The sequence below is a fragment of the Megalopta genalis genome, chromosome 3, assembly GCF_051020955.1.
Source record: "Megalopta genalis isolate 19385.01 chromosome 3, iyMegGena1_principal, whole genome shotgun sequence".
In the NCBI taxonomy this organism is placed as follows: domain Eukaryota; kingdom Metazoa; phylum Arthropoda; class Insecta; order Hymenoptera; family Halictidae; genus Megalopta; species Megalopta genalis.
In genome coordinates, this window is record NC_135015.1 from 10933998 (window position 1) to 10957275 (window position 23278).

The 23278-nt window shown below is 40.8% G+C and overlaps 1 protein-coding gene across 4 annotated transcripts in view; it reads right to left on the reverse strand.

Annotated features, from left to right (window-relative positions):
* LOC117229670 (uncharacterized) overlaps window positions 1-23278 on the reverse strand; it is a 447677-nt gene that overhangs the window by 152507 nt on the left and 271892 nt on the right. For all 4 annotated transcript variants that reach the window (XM_033486300.2, XM_076520036.1, XM_033486299.2 and 1 more), the window contains one exon: window positions 425-537. In XM_033486300.2, coding sequence (XP_033342191.1) covers window positions 425-537 — 113 coding nt within the window. The remainder of the gene's footprint in view (window positions 1-424; window positions 538-23278) is intronic.

A 23278-nucleotide genomic window follows, 5' to 3' on the forward strand; every position in this document is an offset into this window, starting at 1 on the left:
AAAAATTGCGTTACCCCCATATCATTTTCCCCTTGGAATCTTAACTTACGCATTGGCTATTAAAAAAATGCTAAGCGTTTGCAAAGTTATTTAAAAAATACTACAATACTCGGTCCTTACGAGCACAGAATTGATATTCTTGAAAAATTCATAAACTTTAGAATTCAAGAATTCGACGAAAAATAATAAATTCCTTCATCAAACGAACACATTAAAAATATCGCTTAATTGTATTTCTATCGTTTCTCGACAGACAAATTGAATATTTAAAAATATTTAATCATTTTCAAAGTATTGTTGCAATGACATAAATCTTTTAAACGGAGAACAGGATGATTCCGTTTAGATGAAAAAAATTCAAGCCGGTATTTTAATTCCGCCGAGCTAACGGGACGTACTATTAAATGTAAAAGTGTTGTCTCACCAGTATTGTTCACCGGATGTCCGCCTCTTACAGGCAAGCCAACGGACTCGCTCACTTTGGACGAGAAGCTGAAGTACGCCAAAAACTGGGACCTCGTGGTGTTCTCATTTATTCTGGAACAAGTAGAGATACGTGTTTAGTTACGCTTACGTACATGAAATCCGAGTGTTTTACACGATAAAACAATAAAACGAGCCCGTGATAAATACTGGGAGCCAGGCTATTGCGTGACCCACCCTGGACCGCGGTATTTACGAGCTTGGGATCTTCCGCGCTCCAACAAAGAGATATACGGATGCCTTACACGTGATACAGGGCCGGTGTCATCAAATTTTTTGTCTCAGCCTCTGAAGCTTCGTTTTCAGTTTTCCAGGTCTCATGGGGAAATGCAATTTCTTGATTCCGACGATGCCGTTTATTAAGTATCCAGGGCTGTGTATTTATTCGATGTAGAAATTCATTACATTTTATCGAATTACATTTTAAACAGAAATTCATTGGAGAATTCATAATTTTCTATAACTCATGGCATATTAAAATTCAGCTAAATTACATTCGAAACAGATATACATTAAAACATTCATAAATTTTTACAACTTATTCGATGTAGAAATTCATTAAAATTACGTTTTAAATAGAAATTCATTGGAGTATTCATAATTTTCTACTAATTATTATATGTATATATATATATATATATATAAATTCATTAAAATTACATTTTAAATAGTGATTCATTCAAGAATTCATAAGTTTCTACTACTTATTGGACGTGGAAATTCATTAATATTACGTTTTAAACAGAAATTCATTCAAGTATTTATAATTTTCTATTACTTATTGGATGTGTGTAGAAATTCATCAAAATTACATTTTAAACAGAAAATCATTCAAAAGTTCAAAGTTTTCTACGAGGTTAAATGACATTGTACTTTACAGTTTCAAGGCATACTGTAATGCCTCAAATTTAAATCGAGTTATAAATATCCAAGCAAACAGAAAGCTGTAAAAATTTTGTTCGCTATTTTTTTTTTAAATATTGAAAAGAATTGTTCAAAAAAAATTAGAAATAGGTACCTGGATATTGACACGAGAATTGAACGATTACTTTCCATATTTTTGCCACATCAATTTCATTTCGCTTTGGGGGAACATTATTTACCAATAAAACAGCATTCTTGATCTACGACACGTCGTACTAGACGACAAAGGAAAGGAAGGCACATCTTTCCGGAATTGCTCCATGTATCACAGTAACAAGGGATTTACATCGCAAGTGTCGATCGACGTCGTCTTCGGCCAAATAAAATTCTCCTACGGTGGAACGTTCCGAAGGGATCGAGACAGTCTGCGAAACGTGAAGATCGGCGCACGTCCGCACCAAAACAGACAGAGTGTATCGACGTGTTATTACGCAGAAACAGTGTGCCAGACTGTGAACAGGATCGAAACCGGCGCGCAGAAGTTGCCACGGCCGGGAAAGCTTGTACGCGCGGAAAGTTTGTTGCGCCGGCGATCGCGAGAAGGGAATGCACGTTCGAACATGTATTTCTCAGTTCTGGAGAAATCGCCTTGTCCAAAAAAAAAGAAAAAGAAAAAATAGGAAAGTGCCCGGGTCGAGCGTGCCGCTTCCGTGAGATCGGTCAGACGTCGGTCCAGAATCGGCGTGGCCGTCCGGCGAGCTGTTTAAAAAGCAAGCACGTCGATGTCTTTCATCGAATGGACAGGAATCGATAGCCGAACTTCCCCGAGGGAGAGAACTCGGCCATTCGTGAAGTACGTACCAAATAAAAAGGGGAAATGGTCTCGGCATTCGGCATTCATGAGGTTTCTCTTTTAATTAAGGTGGCGTTCTCGCGCGGCTCTAAGATTAAACGATCTTTACGAATTCTTTCCCGGAGAACTGTTGACGACTGATTTTCTCGACATTCGGAAATTTTTATCCAAATTTCGTCGATGCTGTAACCTTTTTAAGCAATGTATTACATAATAGAATGTTCATATATTTATGTCCAAGCTGTAAATAAAAATGTAAACAAAATCAATTAATAAGGTGATGTACGTGTAATTATAATTTTCATGTTTTTGCTATTAGTAGATCTCTTTATATCGTAAAAGTTTCTCTAAATGTTCTAAAATAATTTGTTTTCATGAAACTCTTTATTTTTTTATAGAAACTATTAAACTATTTAAAACTATATTACAAAAACTCTTTTATAACGATTCTTCACGATAAGAAGTAAAAATTCTCAAGAAATAGATATTCTTCTAAGTGAAAGATATATATATATATATACATATATATATATATATATATATATATATAACGAGAAGTAGTAAATATAGAAGTATATATTTATATAACGAGAAGTACCTTTACATTTACATTTTATATATATAATATATATAATAATAATAATATTAATTATACATTTTGAGACATAAAACATTCTTGTTGTTGTAACTTTAAGGCGTCGAATTTTTCTCGAAAACTGGCGGATGATAGAGACAAATACTATTTGTTGGGCAACGGTGTATATTTGAAGGCACTAACAGACGTACGTATAGCTTTTTGACAGTCGCGTCAAATATTGTTATTGGCGACGAGGAGTCGCACTAACGCGATGTCCCTCGGGGGTTAATTTCACGTTGATACGTGCACGTTCGAAATAAGCTACCGGAAGCATTCAAAAGCCAAACACAACGTAAGCGAGGGCAGATTTCCGAGCCGATATTGGCGACACGGCAACGAGAAGCACGGCGCTGATGACTCTCGTGCCTTGAGACTCGACACCGACGACTCCAGGGACTTAGCACCGGAAACTGGTTATCTTAGATCGCGCAACGTGATATCCTTGAATTCTAAGAAACATTATTGACTTTATACGTGACGACAATGATTCTTCTATGGATTTCGTTCGAGGAACATGTAGTATACTTCTAAATATCTTAGATAATATATTCGTATAATGAAAATCTGTTAGAATTTATAATAGAATTTTTGAACGAACTTTTGCACTATGTTAGGACATGATTTAAGACAATTCGACAGAATTTACATGTCTCAGACATCTATGCTTACGTCTTTGAACAAAATCGTTATTTTTAAGATGTTCTTTTCTCGCGGAAAAATGTAATGTTATTTAACCCTAGAAAGATAACCATATGACAACGTACGTAAAAGATAACCATACGCTTCAGAGGCGCATGCTTTTCTAAGGCGTCAATTTTATACTAACAATGGATATTTATTTAAGTTAATCTAGTCATCTTAAAGGTTTGGCATTATTGTAAAAATAAAATGCATTTATATTATATTTTTTTATATTTTAAGTAATTTTAAACTTAAATCACTAGACCTCTATGAAAAATTAACAAAAATCAACAGTCTTCGCAGGCGCCTCTGCGACGTAGGTTATCTTTCTCGGGTTAATGACGAAGTTGGAACTGAAACAGTTATGAAGAACAAAAAAAGTTTCATAATCGTTACGAGGTATGTCGGTACAGTTTCGATTCTATAACTGTTATTTTTCGGTTCCAGATTTCGGTCATACATGTCGGTTATATTTTGAATTTAAGGCTTTAGTTACAGAATCGATATAATAACGGCTCTGACGAACCGATACCGAAACCGATATAATCCAGAATCAGGCCCCTGATTTAGACCTTTCACCATTTTTATCGCAATGTATACTTGGATTTAAGAAATTTATTCAATTATTTTCTGTGAAAGAATCTTTATAATTTCAGCAACTTTGAAACAAAATATATGAGACCGGTCATTTTGATCAGCTCGGCAGTTTTAGCGTGAAAATGTCTAGTTTTGTCGTCATTTTTTCGCGTTCATTACGTCAACTTTATTTTTCAAATGACTAAAAAAGAAGACTAACTCTGAACCGTGTTCATAAACTCTCCTTGAAGTTTCGTGAAACAAAGTTTCGTCCACTACCACAGAAACATCAACAAACCAGTGATTTTAAAGTATCTAAAGAGGAATTTAAACTTTGCACTTTGGTCGTGTATATCGAACGATTCGTCCGCAGCGAAAGAGGTAAATATTGTTTTCACCTGCATAGAGCCGCGATCTTACTTTTGATGAATGGAATGTGCCTTCATGGATGATTCATTCGTAGCACAAAGTCTAAATTCGCTTTGTTCGTGGACCACCTCGGGAGCAGACCGAGGACTATCAGCTCTTTAGGTAAGCTCCGACAAAGATCAATACGAATTGTTCCTTGTCCCCTGTAACATCCGAGAATAATATCCACAGCATTTCCACAAATTACGTTCCCCTGTGTCCTCCGGTGGATCGGGAAGTTCCTGGGTTGCACGCAAGCCGGCGTTCGCCCGGCAATAGGAAGAAGTTGCTTGAGGAGAACGCAACTCGGGACGCAACCGCGGCGAGAGAAGAGACACGGAATAGACGCGGGATTCCGTAGACGACCGGGCTGTAGAACGGCGTAGATGCCGGCTGTAATTCAATTATTTAGTTAGGTCAGGTTAGCTCTTGTTGGGTTAGCGTTGGTCGGGGGCCAGAGGTTACTCAGGACACTCGCAACTCCTAATTCTATTTGCTTACAATAAATCTTCTTCATTCGGCCCCTCGTCAACCGTAAGATTTGATTAGCCGGCAATTCGACTCGCGGCATTGGCCCGGAGTCCTAGAAAGTTGGACAGAATTCATATCTTCGCTGACGTCATTAATGTTGAATAGAATCTTAGTCGCAGAATCAGATTCTACTATTTATTCGATAAGTTGAGAAACTATCCTTGTTTCCTTACATTTATCAACTTTGTTCATTCGGGATAAAAGTTTAGTTGGTAGACGGTTTTTTATACGAAATGAATATTTCCTGAAACAATTGTGGGAAAATATATTTCTTCTGTTAATATTTTTAATTCATTGAAGAGAATGCTAGCGGCTGCGGATTTTTATGCATTTACGACAAACATTAGTTGATCAATTTGAAGACAGTAAAAGTATTTAACACGTTCTGTGCCGAGCTTTTTTTACTCGAATCTTCACACTTTGATATTTTACTAAAACTTGATGTATTACGTGCAATTATTAACTCTCGTACACATAACAACGTAACAAAAACTTATCAACGCCCATTCTTGCGGTGGAAATTGATTCTTCGGTTCTAAATTTCTTGTAAACAATTTGTTCAGTTCACTAAGTAAACATGCAAGCGTGTACCATCGATGGTACACGTGGCACGGAACGTGTTAACTAGTATACTATTTTCGACTTATTGAAATTATTACGAAATTAAATGAATATCTATGTAGCTTTTGTATTTCGTAATTAGCGCAGACAATTGTATTTTGCATAAAAATCTGTATTATACTTCTAAGGATAATGAAGGTGATCAGAGCTATCGTTCCATCAAGAATGCACAGAAATTGTAAGGAAGAAAAGCGAAATAAAAATGTATCTCTCCTTTCGACGATTTCAATCAATCGGGGAGAATGTAAGAATATTTTGAAATTCTTTCAAAATTCTGAAATTCTGAAATTCTGAAATTCATTTCTAAAAACAACAAAATTTCTCATATTTATATGATTAATACGGTATAACATCATTTCACAATAAAAGAAGTGCATCATAATTATACTATTAACGCTTTGACTGCTGCGTCACCTATATGTTTTCGCACGGGGTAAGTATGTTGAAAATTGACGTCATATAACTTGGCTTTGCAGTTTGATTTAAATCCAATGAAATATTTTGATTTCATGAAATTTTTCAGATCCCTGGCGCGACCGTTAAAGTGTAAAACAACTTCTTTCCCGTGGTCCGCATATCCTCAGCACGTATTATTGAAGATTGAATTTTCGAGCAGCAGTTTTCGCGATTCTGGTCCGAACTGCGCGACCGGTGTCTTGGTTGGCGTCGCCGTTCCTGGAATTATCAACGTTTCCCGGTCGATTTCACGACCGTCCGTGGACAGTTCTGATTTAGAGAACGACCGGGCTCGGACGATAATCCCGGGGATTCTCCGCGGAACGCTTCCGAATCGCGTGATTTACGGGCGGGCACTTCGAAAGTCGTTCCGTCGAGCCAAGTTCAAGCGTTTCCTCTATTGTTATGCCGCCGCGGACCTTGAAACTCGTTACCGTCGATCCCTTCGAACGAGAACCGGGTGGCGCGTGTGCCCGGTTACGATGGCTAATCTCGGTTTCGCGGCAGAAATCGATTGGCACCTGTATGCGAAAAATCTGTCGAAGCTGTCGCGACTCTAAGGGGCTGGAGGCTCCTCTTGTTAACATCGAAAGGGCTGACAAAGGGCCGAGCTCGCTCTTAACATCGTGCTCCGAGACGGTGAATAACCTTTTCTCCGCGGAGATGAAGGGGAACGAAGAAACGCCTCGTCGGAAAACGATTCCTGCCTTCCGACGGTTCCTCTTGTTGTTCTTCCTGTTCTCTCTCTCTCTCTTTCTCTTTTTCCCTTGCTTTCCAGTTTTTTGTGTTTTCGTTCTCTTCCACCGTTGCTCGCGATTCGCGGGGCTAATGGATGGAGAAAAAGAACCTCTGGTTTCGCGGAATAATACGAAATTGATGGTACAATCGAGTGCACTCGAGGAATTAAACAATTTACTTCCCCGGCGAGGACCGTGCACTCGCGTTGACGACCGGGAAAAGAATAACGGTTCCGCTGCTCTCGCTAAAAAGTCTTCCATTGATTGAACCGAGCGTCTACGGTAATTGTTATTCACATATTCCAGATGAAAATAGAAGTTTTATTCGACGAGAATTAAATTACAACACGTGTATCGTGTGTATATCGTTGGAATTGCAAGTCCGCTTCGTTTTACGTTCGTTTGTCGCGATTGGAACATCTTTTCGGATTAAATCGTTTTATCGTGGCTATTATGGAAACGTGTTAGCAATTTCGGTCTCTCACATTATCGTTGCTGGTAAAAATTATATTAGAACGTAACAGATGCATACTTTTCGATTGCGATACGAAAAGCGATGAAAATACCGAATCTATTTACGCAGTCAGTGTTTCCTGAATGCTCGGATCTCTCGATTGTTACATCGATTTCCAATACTTTTCACTTCGTAAAATTCTAGTAAAATGTGTTCAATAGTCAATAGCAGATCTGGGCAAATTTCATTTGTATTGAAAATAAGAAATAACTTTCGGGTAGGTTCGTTCGTAATTAAGTGTACTCGCGTGCGGTGGTAGAAAGTTCTTTTTATTTCGCGGACTATGTCTGCGGACGAGTCGCGATACAATGATCTTTCGTTCTGCCGTTTGCCCTGGTAAGATTCTTGAACAACCCTGATTGGTCAACCCCACGCGTTGGGCCTTTCCAATCAGCGTTGCTCATTTTGTCCTTCTCACCGCCCGCCCCTTACGCTCTTTGCGTATTTTCGGGACGGCTCGGTAATCGGGGGGGATGATGAGTCATACGTGACACGTGTGGAAACTTTCCTCCGGGTCACCTACGTCGGACCACCTGGCCTTTGAGTCGCTGGGCCCGCCTCGAGTACCTTTCGGAAATTCTCCTAATCTATGACGGTCTCTTTAGCTATTGAGGAATTTCTTAGAAAGACTCTACTGTGTAAACATCTATCGTGAAAGACTCTACTGTGCTATCAGGTGGTGAGCTTGTCTTCTCAAAAATAGCTTCTTCGAAGGAGAATTTCATAAATTACGTCAGCCGTTTGCACGAAGACTAAAGATCTTTTTGTGCGCACGACTGGTCGCTACATAACTATTCGAAGTAATTCAGTTTGAACCGTTATTTTCAATGCTGCTGTGCGAAAGTAATAATAAAATTAATTATTCCGTTCATTCTTCATTTCAAATACCATAAATGAAATAATCCTCGAAATAATATGCAACAAAAAGATTTGATTTAATAAAACCTTTACATCGATTGGTTACAACAAAACTATCTTTCGTAAAGATGGAATTCTTCAAACGATATGGAAGAAAAAGATTTTATTTTAAGCAATCTTTGCAACAATATGCTTTAAGCAAAACTTTTTCATCAAAAAGTGAAGTTCTTTTTTTTAGAAAGATTTTTCTTATCTTCTTCAAAACAGTCCCCTTATCTTAGACTGTTTATGCAAAATAAAAATTGCCTGCATTAATTGCAAGACATAAGAGCCAAGCACAAGTTCTTTCTTTTCTTAATAAGATTAATAAGTATGAAGTTAATACAACAAAATACTCAGATTCTTTTAATTTTTTCGCTGTTTGAAATTATATCTGTTCATTTTTACCACCATTATACATATAATCTCCAAGAAGAATTTCACACTCACCTCAAATAATTATAAAATAAAACGACGCGTTTTATTTGAAATAACATTTCAGACAATGTTATTTTAAAAGTGACCAAAGACACGAAGATAATCACGGAATAAAATAACGCGTTATTTGAAATAATAATTCAAGAAATGCCATTTCAAATGTTCCCGGATCTGTCCGGCGGCCATCTGCAGGACAGAGGTGTCGTTCTAATGGATGAATTTTTGCATGGCAGCGGAATCGTATCCGCTAAAAAGCGAACGGACCGATTCACAAATTCTTGGCAGCATCGTCGGCCGCCATACCGAAAGAAAATTAAGAACAACTGGCCCCCGGGGAAAGGTTTGCGTGGTTCGTTACTGTAACGAACTTCTTTCCACGAATTCGTTTCGGATTCCGATCACGTCCGATGCCGCTCTGAAAATCAGCTCCTAGCGATACATACTCCTGTGCTCCGCGACGTCTCTGCGATCTACAGATATACAATTAAGAAGCCAGTTAATTCTCCGGCCCCAAGCATGTCACGTAGAATAACGTGATGCTGCCGCGCGAAGGATAAGACGACAAGGCGACGCGGAACTATTCTCCCGTACGATTTGTATTAACATACGGTAGTAGTACAGACGAACGGTGAATAATAATTTTCGATAAGTTTAACTATCCGATGGAATCACTATCCGATGGGGTAACTCGAGTTACGTGGCTCCGGGGGATGCGAAGGCGCAGGAAACGAAATAGGATCATTCTCGGTCGGACAGGTAGAGAGGAAGGAGATGGAGATCATTCGTACTCAGATAGCAGTGCCAGTGAAATAAGGTCACCCTTGGCCAGACGTGCCGGGTAAGTAGATTAGATCTGCCGTTGGTCAGACGCGTAGATAGAGTTCAAAAGGGGAGACGCGAAGTGTTATAAATTCGGCGGAAATGTATACCTCGCTTAATTTCGAGCGGAGGACACGGTCGAGCGTAATTATTCCATTTGAAAAAATTCTGGTGGATTTTTTCCACAGACAAAACGGTCGCGCGAGATAAAACAAGTTTAGGAGGACTCAAACTGGTTTAGCTGCAGAATAAAATAGATAAGAATGGAACAAGACCAAATAAAGCAAGCAGTAGTAAAACACATAGATAAGGAGATAAATAACGTAAGAAATAATCAACGGAAGTTAAGATATCTAATTATACTCTGCAACGAATTATTAATACTGGTACTTTTTAGTGAATGCGACGTTGCGAGAACTATTCTATTTAGTAATCAAAATGATTACATCGTTATTTCGATTTATGACAATTCAAAAAGTTATGGTCTGTTCGAATGAATGAGAAAGACTGCGGATTTCATTTATTTGTGACAAAAATATATTTCTTATCGAATACGAATAACAGTCGAATCATTTAAGGAATTAGAAAATGCTATCGTGTTCTTTCCAACTCACTAAAATGATTAATTATTGACATGAATGCCAACGTAGCTCGTGTATCGTGCGAATTAAATGTTCCGACGAATTATGGGATCCCCGCTATTCGATAACCGTGCAAAGTTATTCCCGTGTTCATTGTCGTTATTTTATCGTGACAGAAATAAACGTCTGCAGAGCATATTGAATTTTTTGCAATAACCCGCCGCTCATGATAGCAAATTTAAATCTCAAGAGTTCAGCGGGGACACTGGTGAAAGCAATATCTTCCAATAGCAGCCCCCGGCAAAATATTCTCCAATCTTCCCTCGTATACTCGTAATAAATATTTCATGTACGTGTCGCGGCCCTTTCTCTATTAATCATGTATTAATGGGCTGCAAGAAGATAGCCCGGACGCGAAAGTGAGCCGGACAAACGAATTCGCGAACAATGCGCCGCTTTTAAAGAGCATCGTCCGTCCGTTCCTCTCACGTCCCAGGCTTTGGCACCGCTTTTCATATTTCAATCGCTGCCTCGCCGCACTGTGCGGCGTTTATATGAGCGTCCGTAACAAAAATCATAATTCCCGATGAAAATGCCATAATAACTTGTCAAAGAAAATACAAAGGTACATCGATTTGCATATTAAAAATTATATGATTTCATAAACAAATTTTTGTTTGTTTTTTACTGAATAACCAAATCATGTGTTTCTATATGCGAATGTTTGCGTACTAAACTGTTGACCGGTTATGGCTATATATTTTGTTAAATAACTCTGAAAACCGCAGCTTTCTGTAAAAAAATTTGTATAATATAAAAATATATACTATCTGTCGAATATGTAGGAATAAGGATCCCAGAATATTTTGAGCCGTTCTTTTTATAAACCTTATGTAAAGATGTTTGATTTCCGTCATATTTTGTTTAAATAGAATACTTTTGTAAAATATACAACTTAATAAATAATATCGAAGTATTTATGTCCTTTTTAACCAGTTAGCTGTGTTTGACGAGTATACAGCCAATTCTGTCTTCACACGATAAATACGTTCCAGAAAAATCCGTGTAAAAAAACATCGTATACATATATGTGGGAAAATATTTTTCATTATATATGCCTATGAACTGCATTAAATATATTTAGAAAATTGCCGACAATGGAAATAGCTGTCCTTAAAATTTGAATCAAATAACTTTTTAATCGTGCTAAATCGAATGAAATCGTGTAAAAAGGAAATTGAATTTACTTGTCCAAACCGTGTTGAAAATCAAATTCGTATAAAAAAATACGGTATAAAAACAGAAGCGGATGTGCTCGTCGAAAACAGATAACTGGTTAAACGAGCAATATTTCTCCCATTTTAATAAACATTGGGGACCATTTCTCATTCAGAACGATATTGTTCCTAGCAATAGTTACTGGTATCACACACCTAGTGCTAGAAACCGAAGCTAAAGATCCAAATTTCTTCCGGCGTTAGCATCCGGCGTGAAGTCTGTAATGGGACACGGACAGGCGTAAGAAAAGCGGCGGAAAACCTTGACTGTTAACTGTAAATTACCTTATCTTGGCTGTGTCCGTATCCTTTTATTGCGTTATTTGCATGGATACAACGCTCGATGCTATAAGCATGCGGGCAAAGGCGACACGGTATAAACGGGCCAGTTTGAGTCGAAACCATGCGGGGAGATTAAACGATTGGCCGAGAAAAAAGATTTCGGAGCAGAGGACGCGCTACTAAGCTGTCTGGTTCCGGTAAGCTGCGTTTCCTTGCCCTTCTTTTTCTCGGGTAACATGCATTATTTATACCGATCTTAAGCCACGGCAAAAGCCGCTTTATAAATTTCAAATCACTGTTAATATTAAACGTTCAACCCTTGACGGTGCCTAATAGTGCATATATTATCGTTTCGATCCATTTTCACGGTAGAAGATCCAAGGCGGGATTCGTGTTATCGTTCTATAGTCGCCAAGTATAATAGATGCTTTTGGGGATTCCACGATCCTCAAATTTGCGTGCATCACATTTTTCACATATTTCTGAACCTACTCTCTTCGGACCAACGTCGATCTTTTTATTTTTGATTGCTTTAACCCTTATGTAAGCGACCAAAGTTTGTTATGGTTGTTTCGCAATCAGCATGCCTGGATACCCGATCTATTCAATTTTAAGATTTTAACTCTATATAGCAATTCTTTTTATTTTATGATTTTTCGAAATTGATCATTTTTCCCACCAATAGTATTAAAACTGTTGTTTCAAACAATTCGAGTGAAAAATATGCCTGAACTGCGATTTATTGATTTGATTCTTCAAAGTCGATTCTTTATGTCTACATTATGCATATACTTCGAATAACAGTGAACTGAGTAGAAAAAAAACAAAGAATTGTCGTCTATTTTTATGCCAATTTTACGCCAAATTTTAACTCTAATGTCATGAGTCATTTTTCATCTAAACTGTCAAAAGTATGTTAAATCAACCACACATGATATCACATGAAGAAACATAGAAAAATGATAAGTCACAAAGCTTAAAAAAACTAAAAAGAAAACTTAAAAGACGAGAGATTTTATATTTTTCCGTTGGTCCACGTAATAGTAAAATTCAAAAAAGTCCACGTAATAGTAAAATTGGAAAGAAAGTGTTTTAGTAATTATACACTAAACCAGTCCTCCAACATCTCCAAAAAATTCAAGTCGTTTGGTCCGCTTTTAAAATGGTCGATATTTAAAGTGTGCGATTATTTCAGTCCGTCGCGATACGTGTCAAATATTTATACGAGTCCCGTTACGATAAAAGCTCATGAGAACCGGCCCGGCTCCGTCAATATTTAAAAGACACATATAGCAAGAAAAAGCAGGCTTTCCGGCGAAGAAAGCCGAGCTGCCCTAATCGCGTTCGCGGCCCCTCCGTTTCAAGAGTGAAACTTTCCGCGTCAGGACGCCGACAAATCAGCGGCTGGGAATCTCGGCGTACACAGAGCCAGAAACAAGAATATCGGGCTCAGACGTGCATAAAGGGCGCGTTCAGGGGTGAAATCTGTTTCCTTTCGGAATACACCATTTTCTGGGATTACAAAATACTTCGACAGCCGGCTGGCACAGAAGAGTAAAAGCCTCTGATCGAAAGGCAGTTCGGATGTAAAGGAAATAAAGGGAGCGATGGCGTGCGAGCGAAGCATACGAGAAATTCCGCAAGGGTGAATAAGGGTGGCAGGGACGAAAAGAGTAGTAGCGCGGAGTCGTCGGCTGTTGACGATGGCGGCGGCGTGGAGGCCGCGAAGAAGCTCTGTCAATTTCTTCGCGCTCCGAATCTTTCGGCGTCCTCCATTCAGCTGTGAATCCATATTTCTCGGGTCCAACATATCGTAGACATGTAAGTAAACAAATCTCTCGCGCGGCGTTGCGCGCGGCATCGCGCCGGCAATACGTCCGTAGAAATTGCATTTTTATTGACATCGCATCCGGCAAGGCATCGCGCGAGTCACCGAGGTCACCGGTTATCGAATCGCCTGCCCGACCGTGAATAAAATCGCGTTTCATTCCTGCTGCTTTTTTCCCGTCCGGAGTTGTATCGCTGCTCGGTGACCGGTCTTCGAGATCGAAAGCAACGAGATTCGCGGCGGAGACGTTCCGCGAAAATCGTACCGCAAAGGCAGAGCGAGTCCAAAGGAATCGAATGAAAAAAAAGAACGACGGGACGAGAACGCAGGAAAGGGAAATGGAAAAATTGTGAAAGGAGCTCTCTCTTCGGCGGCGCGCCGCGCCGCTGCAACTTCGAATCCGTATGTCGCCTGTGAGGCCGCGCGCGACTGCCAGTGAACCGGAAGCAACGACGGAAGTGGCGGTGTCGAGGATTTTTCCATCCCGATCGTGTCGAACAAGGCCAAATAAAATTTCAGCCGGCCCGACCGGGCGAGACACAGGCGTGCAGATAAGGCGGGCGTTATCTGTCGCGACCCGCTCGAGATTCCAGAAAGCCGCCGTAGATACTGTCAAAGGGAAAACACAGGATTTCGATTTCTCTCGGTAAATGGCGGTCGAGCGGTATTCAAACGGCGCTTTTGCTATTCCGGGCTTTGTGGCTTCGCCGATACAGTGGCTGCAGAAAGTATTCGAACCATCCCCTATTTCCGCGAAATTGTCGTCGTTTAACAATACAAATTGTATCGCGTAGTGGCATATGTATTTGCATAAACGATATTCGCGTGGACCGCGACAGAATTTTCGTCGATTTTATCCATCTTGCTTTGCGAAATGGAAATGGAAAAGAATAGATTTAATTTCAGCGAACAGGACACTCCTTCGGGAAGATGCATTTCTTGAAATAACATGGAACGAAACGATTTTATTTTAAGAAGTCTTTATAGAGATATGCTCCAAGCAAAACTCTCTCTCTCTCTCTCTCGCTCTTCAGAAAATTAATTCTTAAGAAGTTATTGTCTGAATACATCTAATATTGTCGTGTAAGAAAATAATCGTGGTATTCTTCAGTAAATAATTATTTAATATGTTCGGACTGGTTCTTTTATCTTGCACAAATGTCAACAAGAATGTCAGTGTAATCCAGATTCAAAGCTGACAATTAGATCATGGTACATACAATATCCGCGAAGACTTTCGCGGTTACCTCAAATAATTATTCCAAACAATTGTAAAATAAGATAACACGTTACAAAAGTGATCACAGACATGAACATAATTTTCAAATAACATGACATGTTATTTGGAATAATATTTCAAGTAATGCCACATCGAATCTGCCCAGGTCGGATAGATAGTCATAGAGTGTTAAAGAAATTAATCATCAATGAAATAATTAAAGTGAAACATAAGAGCGTTGGTCGTGAGACATTGAGCGATTAAACGACGGTATTGTTACTCGAGGTCCGCATAGACCCGTCGGTCGGTACACGGTAGCCACATTCGTCCCAGCAACTCAAGCCTAACGTCAATCGATCAAACGATGTCACCTGTCGAGACAAATGGAACAAGCCCCTCGGGACCAGAGGCAGAAGATAAAAAAGCCATGACGGCAGCTTTCTCTCCGTGAAGCGAAAACTGATCTCAAGACGGCGCCGTCATTTCGGAGTAGCTGGAAACGTCGGTAAATTTCACGACGTTCGACTCTTCAATCCGAATCGGAATTATAACGACAGGGGTTCGCGACGTTGAATTGAAGGACGACGCTAGGGAAACAGGATGGGATCCAACACTCGGCTCGTGTAGAACATGGAAAATAACCGTTTGACGGTTACGAGGACTTCGCGCGAATATGGATGGGACAGGCATTATTCGCGGTATCAGGAGAAGAAATCGCTGCAGGTCGGCAGTGCGATCGAGGAGACCGCTTCCGTCCAGATGAAAATTCGATCCCGGTGATTCCAAGAGACGTTTCTGAGAGCGTCCATCAAGGGCGGAGTCGTTTCGAAGTCCGGATCCAATTCTTGGCAAAATGGCTGTCCCCCAGACAAAGAAAGACGAATGGCTGGTTAACAAAATTTGTCCTCCGAACGCAGTCCTGGGATGACCCCTTCGTACTGGAGCACAAGTGTCAGTGAATACAGAAAATTATTGTGCTCCGTCAAAACAGCTTGGTATACCATGACCTTCGAATGATTTTGATGTAAAAAGAAGTGGAATCAATGAAGCGATGCTGCTTTCGATGTTCCACATTTCGAATTGGTAGAATTTTCAACGAAAACATATCACTTCATTGATTTCATTTATATACAGGCTGTCCGAAAAATGTCTCGTAATCTGGAAATGGGGGATTCCCGAGGTCATTTGAAGTAACTTTTCCCTTGGCGAAAATGCAATCCGCTGCTTTGCTTACGAGTTATTAACGAAAAACAGTGACCAATGAGAGACGAGATCAATTGGCACAGGACGGCCGAGCCAATGAGCGGAACAGGAATAAAATTTCTTAAAATATAATAAAATTTCTTATTAAATCAATAAGAAAATTATACAATAACGAAAATATTGATCAATTTTTACCTCTACCCAGAATTCTCAAGTTTAGTCAGAGCGAGAGTTTCTAAGAGCTTCAAAAACATTTAACGCGCTACAATATCGATTTACATCGGTGATGATCCGATTAATATAATTTTGTTGACCGAAAAGGGTGCGATAAAATTCCAGTACAAGAATTGAATCTTTTCTTCTAAACGTTCGAGACTGTTGTAGTACAGTGGAAGGCCCAGTTACTGCGGAGCGACCAATTATTGTGCCTTCGGCTAGTTCTCGGGCATAATTAACGTTATATTAATCGAATAAGGCATATCAAATGTTCTTATCTGGAACAACCGAAACAAAAGAATCCTATGAGAAGATGTCCAGTTTTTTCGAAAACGTGCAAGGTAACAAAAACTTCGCAATTCCCAACGAACAAAATAGTTTTAACGAGTAAATCTCGGTGCGCGCTACGATCAAATGCATTTCGCGGAGGGGAGGGAAACCGTTTACCGCATGTGAAAGGCAACGCGAATGAAAAGCGGTCGAGAGGAGGAGAGAGGGTGGTGGGGGGGGGGGTAGGAGCGTTCTCCGCGGGGCGCGTCTGCCATTGACCAAACTTTTTCTCCCGGGGAACGGTGTCATTCGGATTTGATCGATCGCGGTCTTCCGCGAGGCTTTTTTCCTTTTTCTTCGACCAATAGAAAACGCATTGACCTAAATCAGGCCGCGGGGCGGGAAGAACAAAAACGCCGCCGGAGACCCGGCAGACGGAAAAAGCTCGCGCGCCGACGACGTTCGCGCGGGGCGCGGCGCGGCGTTGCAACATCAATCAACATGAATAATTATTATGGAGATTCGGGCACCGGGTGAGAGAGAAAGAGGAAAGTGGTTCCGCGGGCGGAGCGTGAACGTGAAAGGCGGAAATCGATTACGGGGCCGACACACGGCCGAGACAGGGTGGGGAGGCCACGGAAAGCGCGCGCGGAGCTCTTAATGAAACGCGTTTCGGGGTTTGGGTATCTCGGCCGAGGTGTCCGGAACGGTAACGTTCGCCTTTGGAAGCATAATTACCGTCGGCGCCGGAGCGCGGCCGGAACGTTTCGGTGTGAACCATGACCGCAGCGTCGGCTTTTCCGCCCTTTCCATCGAAGGTCTTGTTTATTGTTCGATAGGAATCGATTCGGTAAGTGGGCCATCCCCGACAACGAAGGTGCGAAACCGTTGACAGGGTGTCGATAACCCTCCGGTCGGAGGAAATAGAAAGGGGGGTATCGAGGGTGGTGGTGATGGCAGAGGGGGGTGGGAGAGGGGGTTCATGGGGGGTGGGAGACGGCAATCCAACTCGTAGAATACCGATAATATCTCCCTTTTGCCGGGATTGCCGAACGAGGGTTGGGAGAGGTGGCTGAAGTTCGATGCATCCCACGATCTTCCCCGTCATAACCAGTCCACGTACATCCAGCCCTCTCCTCCTACTCTTCCTGGCACCCCACTCTCCCGCGACGCTCCGCCGTTCGCTCCGATTCTCAAAACCGTCACGCGAAACTCGATATTAAAACTCCGGCCGAGTCCAGGGCTTCTCCTCGAATTTCCAGAAACTAGGGATTTTAATCGACGAAACCTCGACCGGTTCCCTCGGTTCCAGCCGCCCTCGCCGCCCCTCTTCGACGCCGTCATCATCGTGCAACCCCCTCCGCCGGCCACAGACCTTTTCGACTTTTTTGGAGAGACAGCGGGAGGGGGAATTCATTAAGTCTCGCATAAGGCCGCAACCTGCGATGGGGTTATATTGCTTCGTCGATATTTCGAATAACCCGGGTTCGGAGCGAGTTTCCGTTGGATTCGGTGGGAGTCCTCATTACAGCGGAAACAGGGGGATGAATATGAAGGCGTTGCGTTGGTTCGAATTAGGGATCGAAATTTGCAAGGCTAAGTTCGACTGATATAACCTTGACTGACCACCCTACGATAAAGCATATACATGAAGCTGGTAACGTTGTATATTTACAACTATTTCTAGCGATTCGGAGAATGAGAACTGATTTCGAGCATCTGAGCATTCTTGCACATTGCGCGTGCAATGTGTCTTTGGTTCATTTTCGGGCATAATTAACTTTATATTTCTCGAATAAAACATATTAAATTTGTTCATTCGACAAATATAAAGCTAATTATATCCGAGGGCAAATCAAAGGCGTAGTAATTTTATTCAAAAATAAACAAAATGAAAGAGTGAAAAAATTAAAAATAACTTTTACAGAAAATTTCGCGAATTCAGTGTCAAATAATTGAAGTAATTTTTTATGCACTTTAAGAACTTCCGTCATTTACATGTTTAATTCTATGAAATAAATACTTAATTGAATTTAAATTAAAGAAATTTTGACCGATGGAGTAGTATCGAACTTTGTGAACGATCCTGATGATCAGGACAAAACTGCAAACGGTGGTCGGATATTTGCCTGTTGATACGAACTTCTTAATTTGTGTAATGTAATTTCCATAACGAGTCACCAATTTGCTAATTGAGGTACCGGTGGAACTTAACAGTATGTATTTGTACGTTAGTAATACGTGGTATTACGAGTATGTCATTATCTAGGTTGAATCTGGCTCGCATAGCTACCCTTTACTGTATCAGCGATGCCCATTATGATATTCGATTATTCAAAGGGTTCGATATGCCATTGTAGCGGAGAATGTATCCTATTTGTGCCGCGAATTCGCGGACGGAAATAAAGAAGTCGTTTATATTGGTTTGCCAGCCCGCATCGAAAGAACGATAACAGCGCTGGCAGCCAGGATAGACCAAAATACCGTATTGTGTCTAGGCGATTATCATTTCGCGGCATGATTAAGCGTACACGTTGGCGAAAGTGCGCGCAAAGCCGCAAATTGCGTCAAATACGCGATCGGGCCAAATTGATTCGACATGTTACCATCTGCTGCGTCGGTAATGCTATCCGGCTGGAGTTACTTGTATCAGCGGTCGAAACTTCATCAAAGTTTCGCAATGTGGCTGCGTACCGGAAATATTTCATCCACGTTCGAGCGGTCCACATGTTAATACTTAGACGCGGTGGTTTCATTCTCGAATTTGACGCTGCTTCGTCTATTCCTCTCGCGCCAACTTAATACGTTCGCATTTACGATCGAGTTTCGGATGTTAACTCCCATTGTTCGTCGAAATATGACGGTTTTCCAGACACCGACGATTCTCTACGTACTTTGAAAATTGTACGGTAATGAGAGACGAGATCAATTGGCGCAGGACGGCCGAGCCAATGAGCGGAACTGGACCTCGTGAGCTTTATATATATAAACAGAAAAAGCAACAAATAAATGAATAAGAAAATTATACAATAGCGAAAATATTGATCAATTTTTACCTACCCAGAATTCTCAAGTTTAGTCAGAGCGAGAGTTTCTAAGAGCTTCAAAAACATTTAACGCGCTACAATATCGATTTACATCGGTGATGATCCGATTAATATAATTTTGTTGACCGAAAAGGGTGCGATAAAATTCCAGTACAAGAATTGAATTTTTTCTTCTAGACGTTCGAGACTGTTGTAGTATAGTGGAAGGCCCAGTTACTTGAAAATTCGATAAAAAATACTCCGACCTCTTAATCGTGGGACAACGCGGCCGCAACGGCGCGTATTATGAATGATCGGTACGTTCAGGCACGGCAGAAAATCCGGCAAATTAAGTGGCCCCCCCAAAGCAGTCCGTGGTCTTTCTTTCAAGGATGGCTTTTGATGCTCGGCTCTTGAGCTCCGCCTCTGTAGGTTCCAAGCGAAATTACCTCGGCGGTCGTCGTAAACAGGATACTTGAGAGGACGTCGGATTATAATCCCAAAGGGGACTCACTTTCGTGTTGCACTCGCAGACGGCCCGCCTAAGGTTAAATGTGATTTGCTCTGTCCTCTCGGTGGACAGATACGAATCCCATAAAAGTTTATATGTTTTTCGATGTGAGTTTACCGGACCGCGGCGTTGCAACCACGGGATCGCGCGCCAGAGGAACGTGCTGCGCGGCTCAAGAATGTTTGCATATTAAAAGGAATCGCGAGTTGCTTGATTAAAAAAGGAACTTCGCCGTGGAACTAATATTTTTCTCCAGATATAATTGAGCGAGCGACTAGCTTCTACAACTTTACGTTGTTCCTCGAATGGACAATTTCAACGAACTGAGATGTAATGAGCCTTTCCTTTATTCGATGCATTCAGCAAATATTGTACTCCATCGAGTTTTCTATGATATAATTTTTAGCGCGTATAAATTTTATACTTAATTGCTGAATAAATATTTTCATCAAATTTATAGATCCATCATCGTTTAAGAATCGCGAACAAATTATTGTCAGTAATAAATATTAATCTTCCAGTTCGCCATAGCTTCCTCTTCGAAAGGGGAGACTGAGGATTATTAATGGTCATACTAACTGTCCGACTCACTCTGATTACTCCAGATTCATAATACATTGCCGACAGGAATAGGGAGGACAGCTAATTGGGATGTCTCTGGTCGTCCGTTGAAAAGATCATAATTTTCCCTGTAATTGATTAAATTTATTCCAGTAAGCCGCGCAAGAGAGAAATAAATGTGGAAAAACGAAGGCGATCAGTTTCCTTGGAAATTGGCTTTGTCTTTCGTTCGCGTGGAGATCGTGGTGGTCTAATCCGACATTTCTGTCTCTGCTCGGGTATGTTCAATATTTTTGGATCCTCGTGGGAGGCTCGAAAAGTCGACGGTTAATATTGTGCTGTTTCCCTGAACGCCGAAGGGAATCTTGAAATAATAGACGATGTCCTCGTTTCGGCGCCTGGCTTCGCCGAGCTATCGTTCATGGAAAGTACTACTGTGATCAAAAAGTAAGGTGAATTTGTTTATAAAATGTAAATTCTTTACTTATTCTTCCAAATCAATTTCATCCCGTTCAAAGTAATCTCCGTCCGATAAAACGCACTGTTTCCGACGCTTTTTCCAGTCCCCGAAACAGTCGGAATAGTCTTTTTCCGGTATAGCCTTCAAGATCTTCGATTCGGTTTTTATCTCCTCAATCGTGTCAAAACGGCATCCCCGCATTGACCTTTTGAGTTTGCTGAATAGCCAGAAGTCGCACGGAGCCAAATCAGGCGAATACGGTGGTTGCGGAACGATATGAGTCGAGTTTTTGGCAAAAAAGTCGCGAAGAACCAATGCAGCATGACACGGTGCATTATTGTGATGAAGGAACCAAGAGTTGTTCGCCCATAATTCCGGCCGTTTCGGACGAATAGCTTCACGCAAACGACGCATACCGCTCAAATAATATTCTTTGTTGACAGTTTGGCCCGGCGGAAGGAATTCATAGTGCACCACACCACGATAATCAAAGAAAACTGTCAACATGACCTTGATTTTCGATCGACTTTGCCGTGGTCTTTTCGGTCTTGCTTCACCTTTTGCACGATATTCGCTGGATTGGTCGGTGGTTTCAGGGTCGTATGCGTAAATCCAAGTCTCGATTGAGCGATTTTGGCACCAATCGAGACTTGACGCGTTTGAAACACAAAACATCCTTCAAAATGGTTTGGACTGAGCCAAATGATATTCCAACACTATCAACGAGGTCTCTCATCGTCAATCGACGATTTTCAAGCACCAAATCTTCGATTTTTTTGGACGTGGCCATCGTCGGTAGACGTTGATGGTCGTCCAGAGCGCGGTTCGTCTTCAACGCGTTCTCGGCCCGCTTTGAACTCGTTGTATCACTTTTTTGTGCCATAGTTTTATCACCAAAGGCCTTCCGCAACATTTTCAACGTGTCCGCACAAGAATATTCGTTCCGCAAACAAAATTTGATGCAAGTTCTTTGCTCAACAAAATCACCCATTGTAAAAATCGAAAAATTCACTTTTGGTTGTTTACAAAAACACGTGTAACTCGGAGATAATTAAACCTTTTGACAAACAGACGCTTGGCAAATGTTATATACAGTCCTACCAACCTGGGAAACAAAAATTACCTGCTTTCCTAATGCTCGGGAGTTTTTAATGACAATTTCACCTTACTTTTTGATCACAGTAGTATATGAGCGATATTTTCTGGTTAGAACTGAGACTCGAATGTCTGACGAACACTGTGGTACGGTAACAAACTCGTTCAAACGTTGTCTTTAAGTCATAATCATTGTTTCGTTAACCCTCGTCCGACCCTCTTTTCTACAGCATAATCTGATCAAAATAGCTGTTTTTGATGAGTACACTTGTCGTGAAGGAATGGCAACGTTTTGTGTTGTGACAAAGATAAACCGTCGAAACCAGCTAACTGGTTAAAAAGAATACATACTTCGACATTCTTTACTAAACTATGTATTTTACAAGAATGCTGTATTTAAACAAAATACGTTTAAATACGTATTTAAACAAAATACGAATTTCTGTATTTAAACAAAATACGTTTAAATACGTATTTAAACAAAATACGAATTTCTGTATTTAAACAGAAATACTGCCAGCCGGCAATGCGCCAATGCAGTCTCCGGTCGTTAATCATTCCCATAACGTCCACCAGTCAGAAATCGGTTTAATTTTGGAGCAGGACCGAGTAATAATTTACGAAGTTTCGTTTCTGTGTAATTCTATTCTAGTTTAAGTCCTCTAGCCTAAGTCGTAGGATGAACGGAAGTCTCCGATACATTTGCCCTGGAAATGTCCGTTATCTCGGGTAACTGACGGGACATTGTTAGGCCAGGAAACGGTCATTAGAGATCTCAAATGAAAATAGTATGGTAACGGAATGTGTGAAAACATTCGCTGTCGGCTATACCGGTAATGACGTCGACAAGATATCTGTCCCCTGTGTTATCGTCGCCGAGTCACGTAGGCAGTGTCTAAAACTGGTATAGCTTTCATTTGGTGCAAGCTGAGGCAGCAATGGTCATCCTTTATTCCTGAGGTCGCGAACAGATTTAGAGACGAGGAACGTGAACTGGAACGATCCGCTGCCGAGGATTCTGAATTGCTTCGGTTTCAGTTCAGAAGTTGGATACTATAGAAAATTGTGTGTGTGTGTGTGAACCCACATTTCAATCTTGTTAGAAATACTTCGAAATTCGAATCTAATTCGATCATGGATCAAATAAATTGCAATATACGCTTGAGACATGCACCGATTACTAAAATCTGCTGGAATAATCTCCGTGATAAAAATAACTTCTGATCGTAATAAT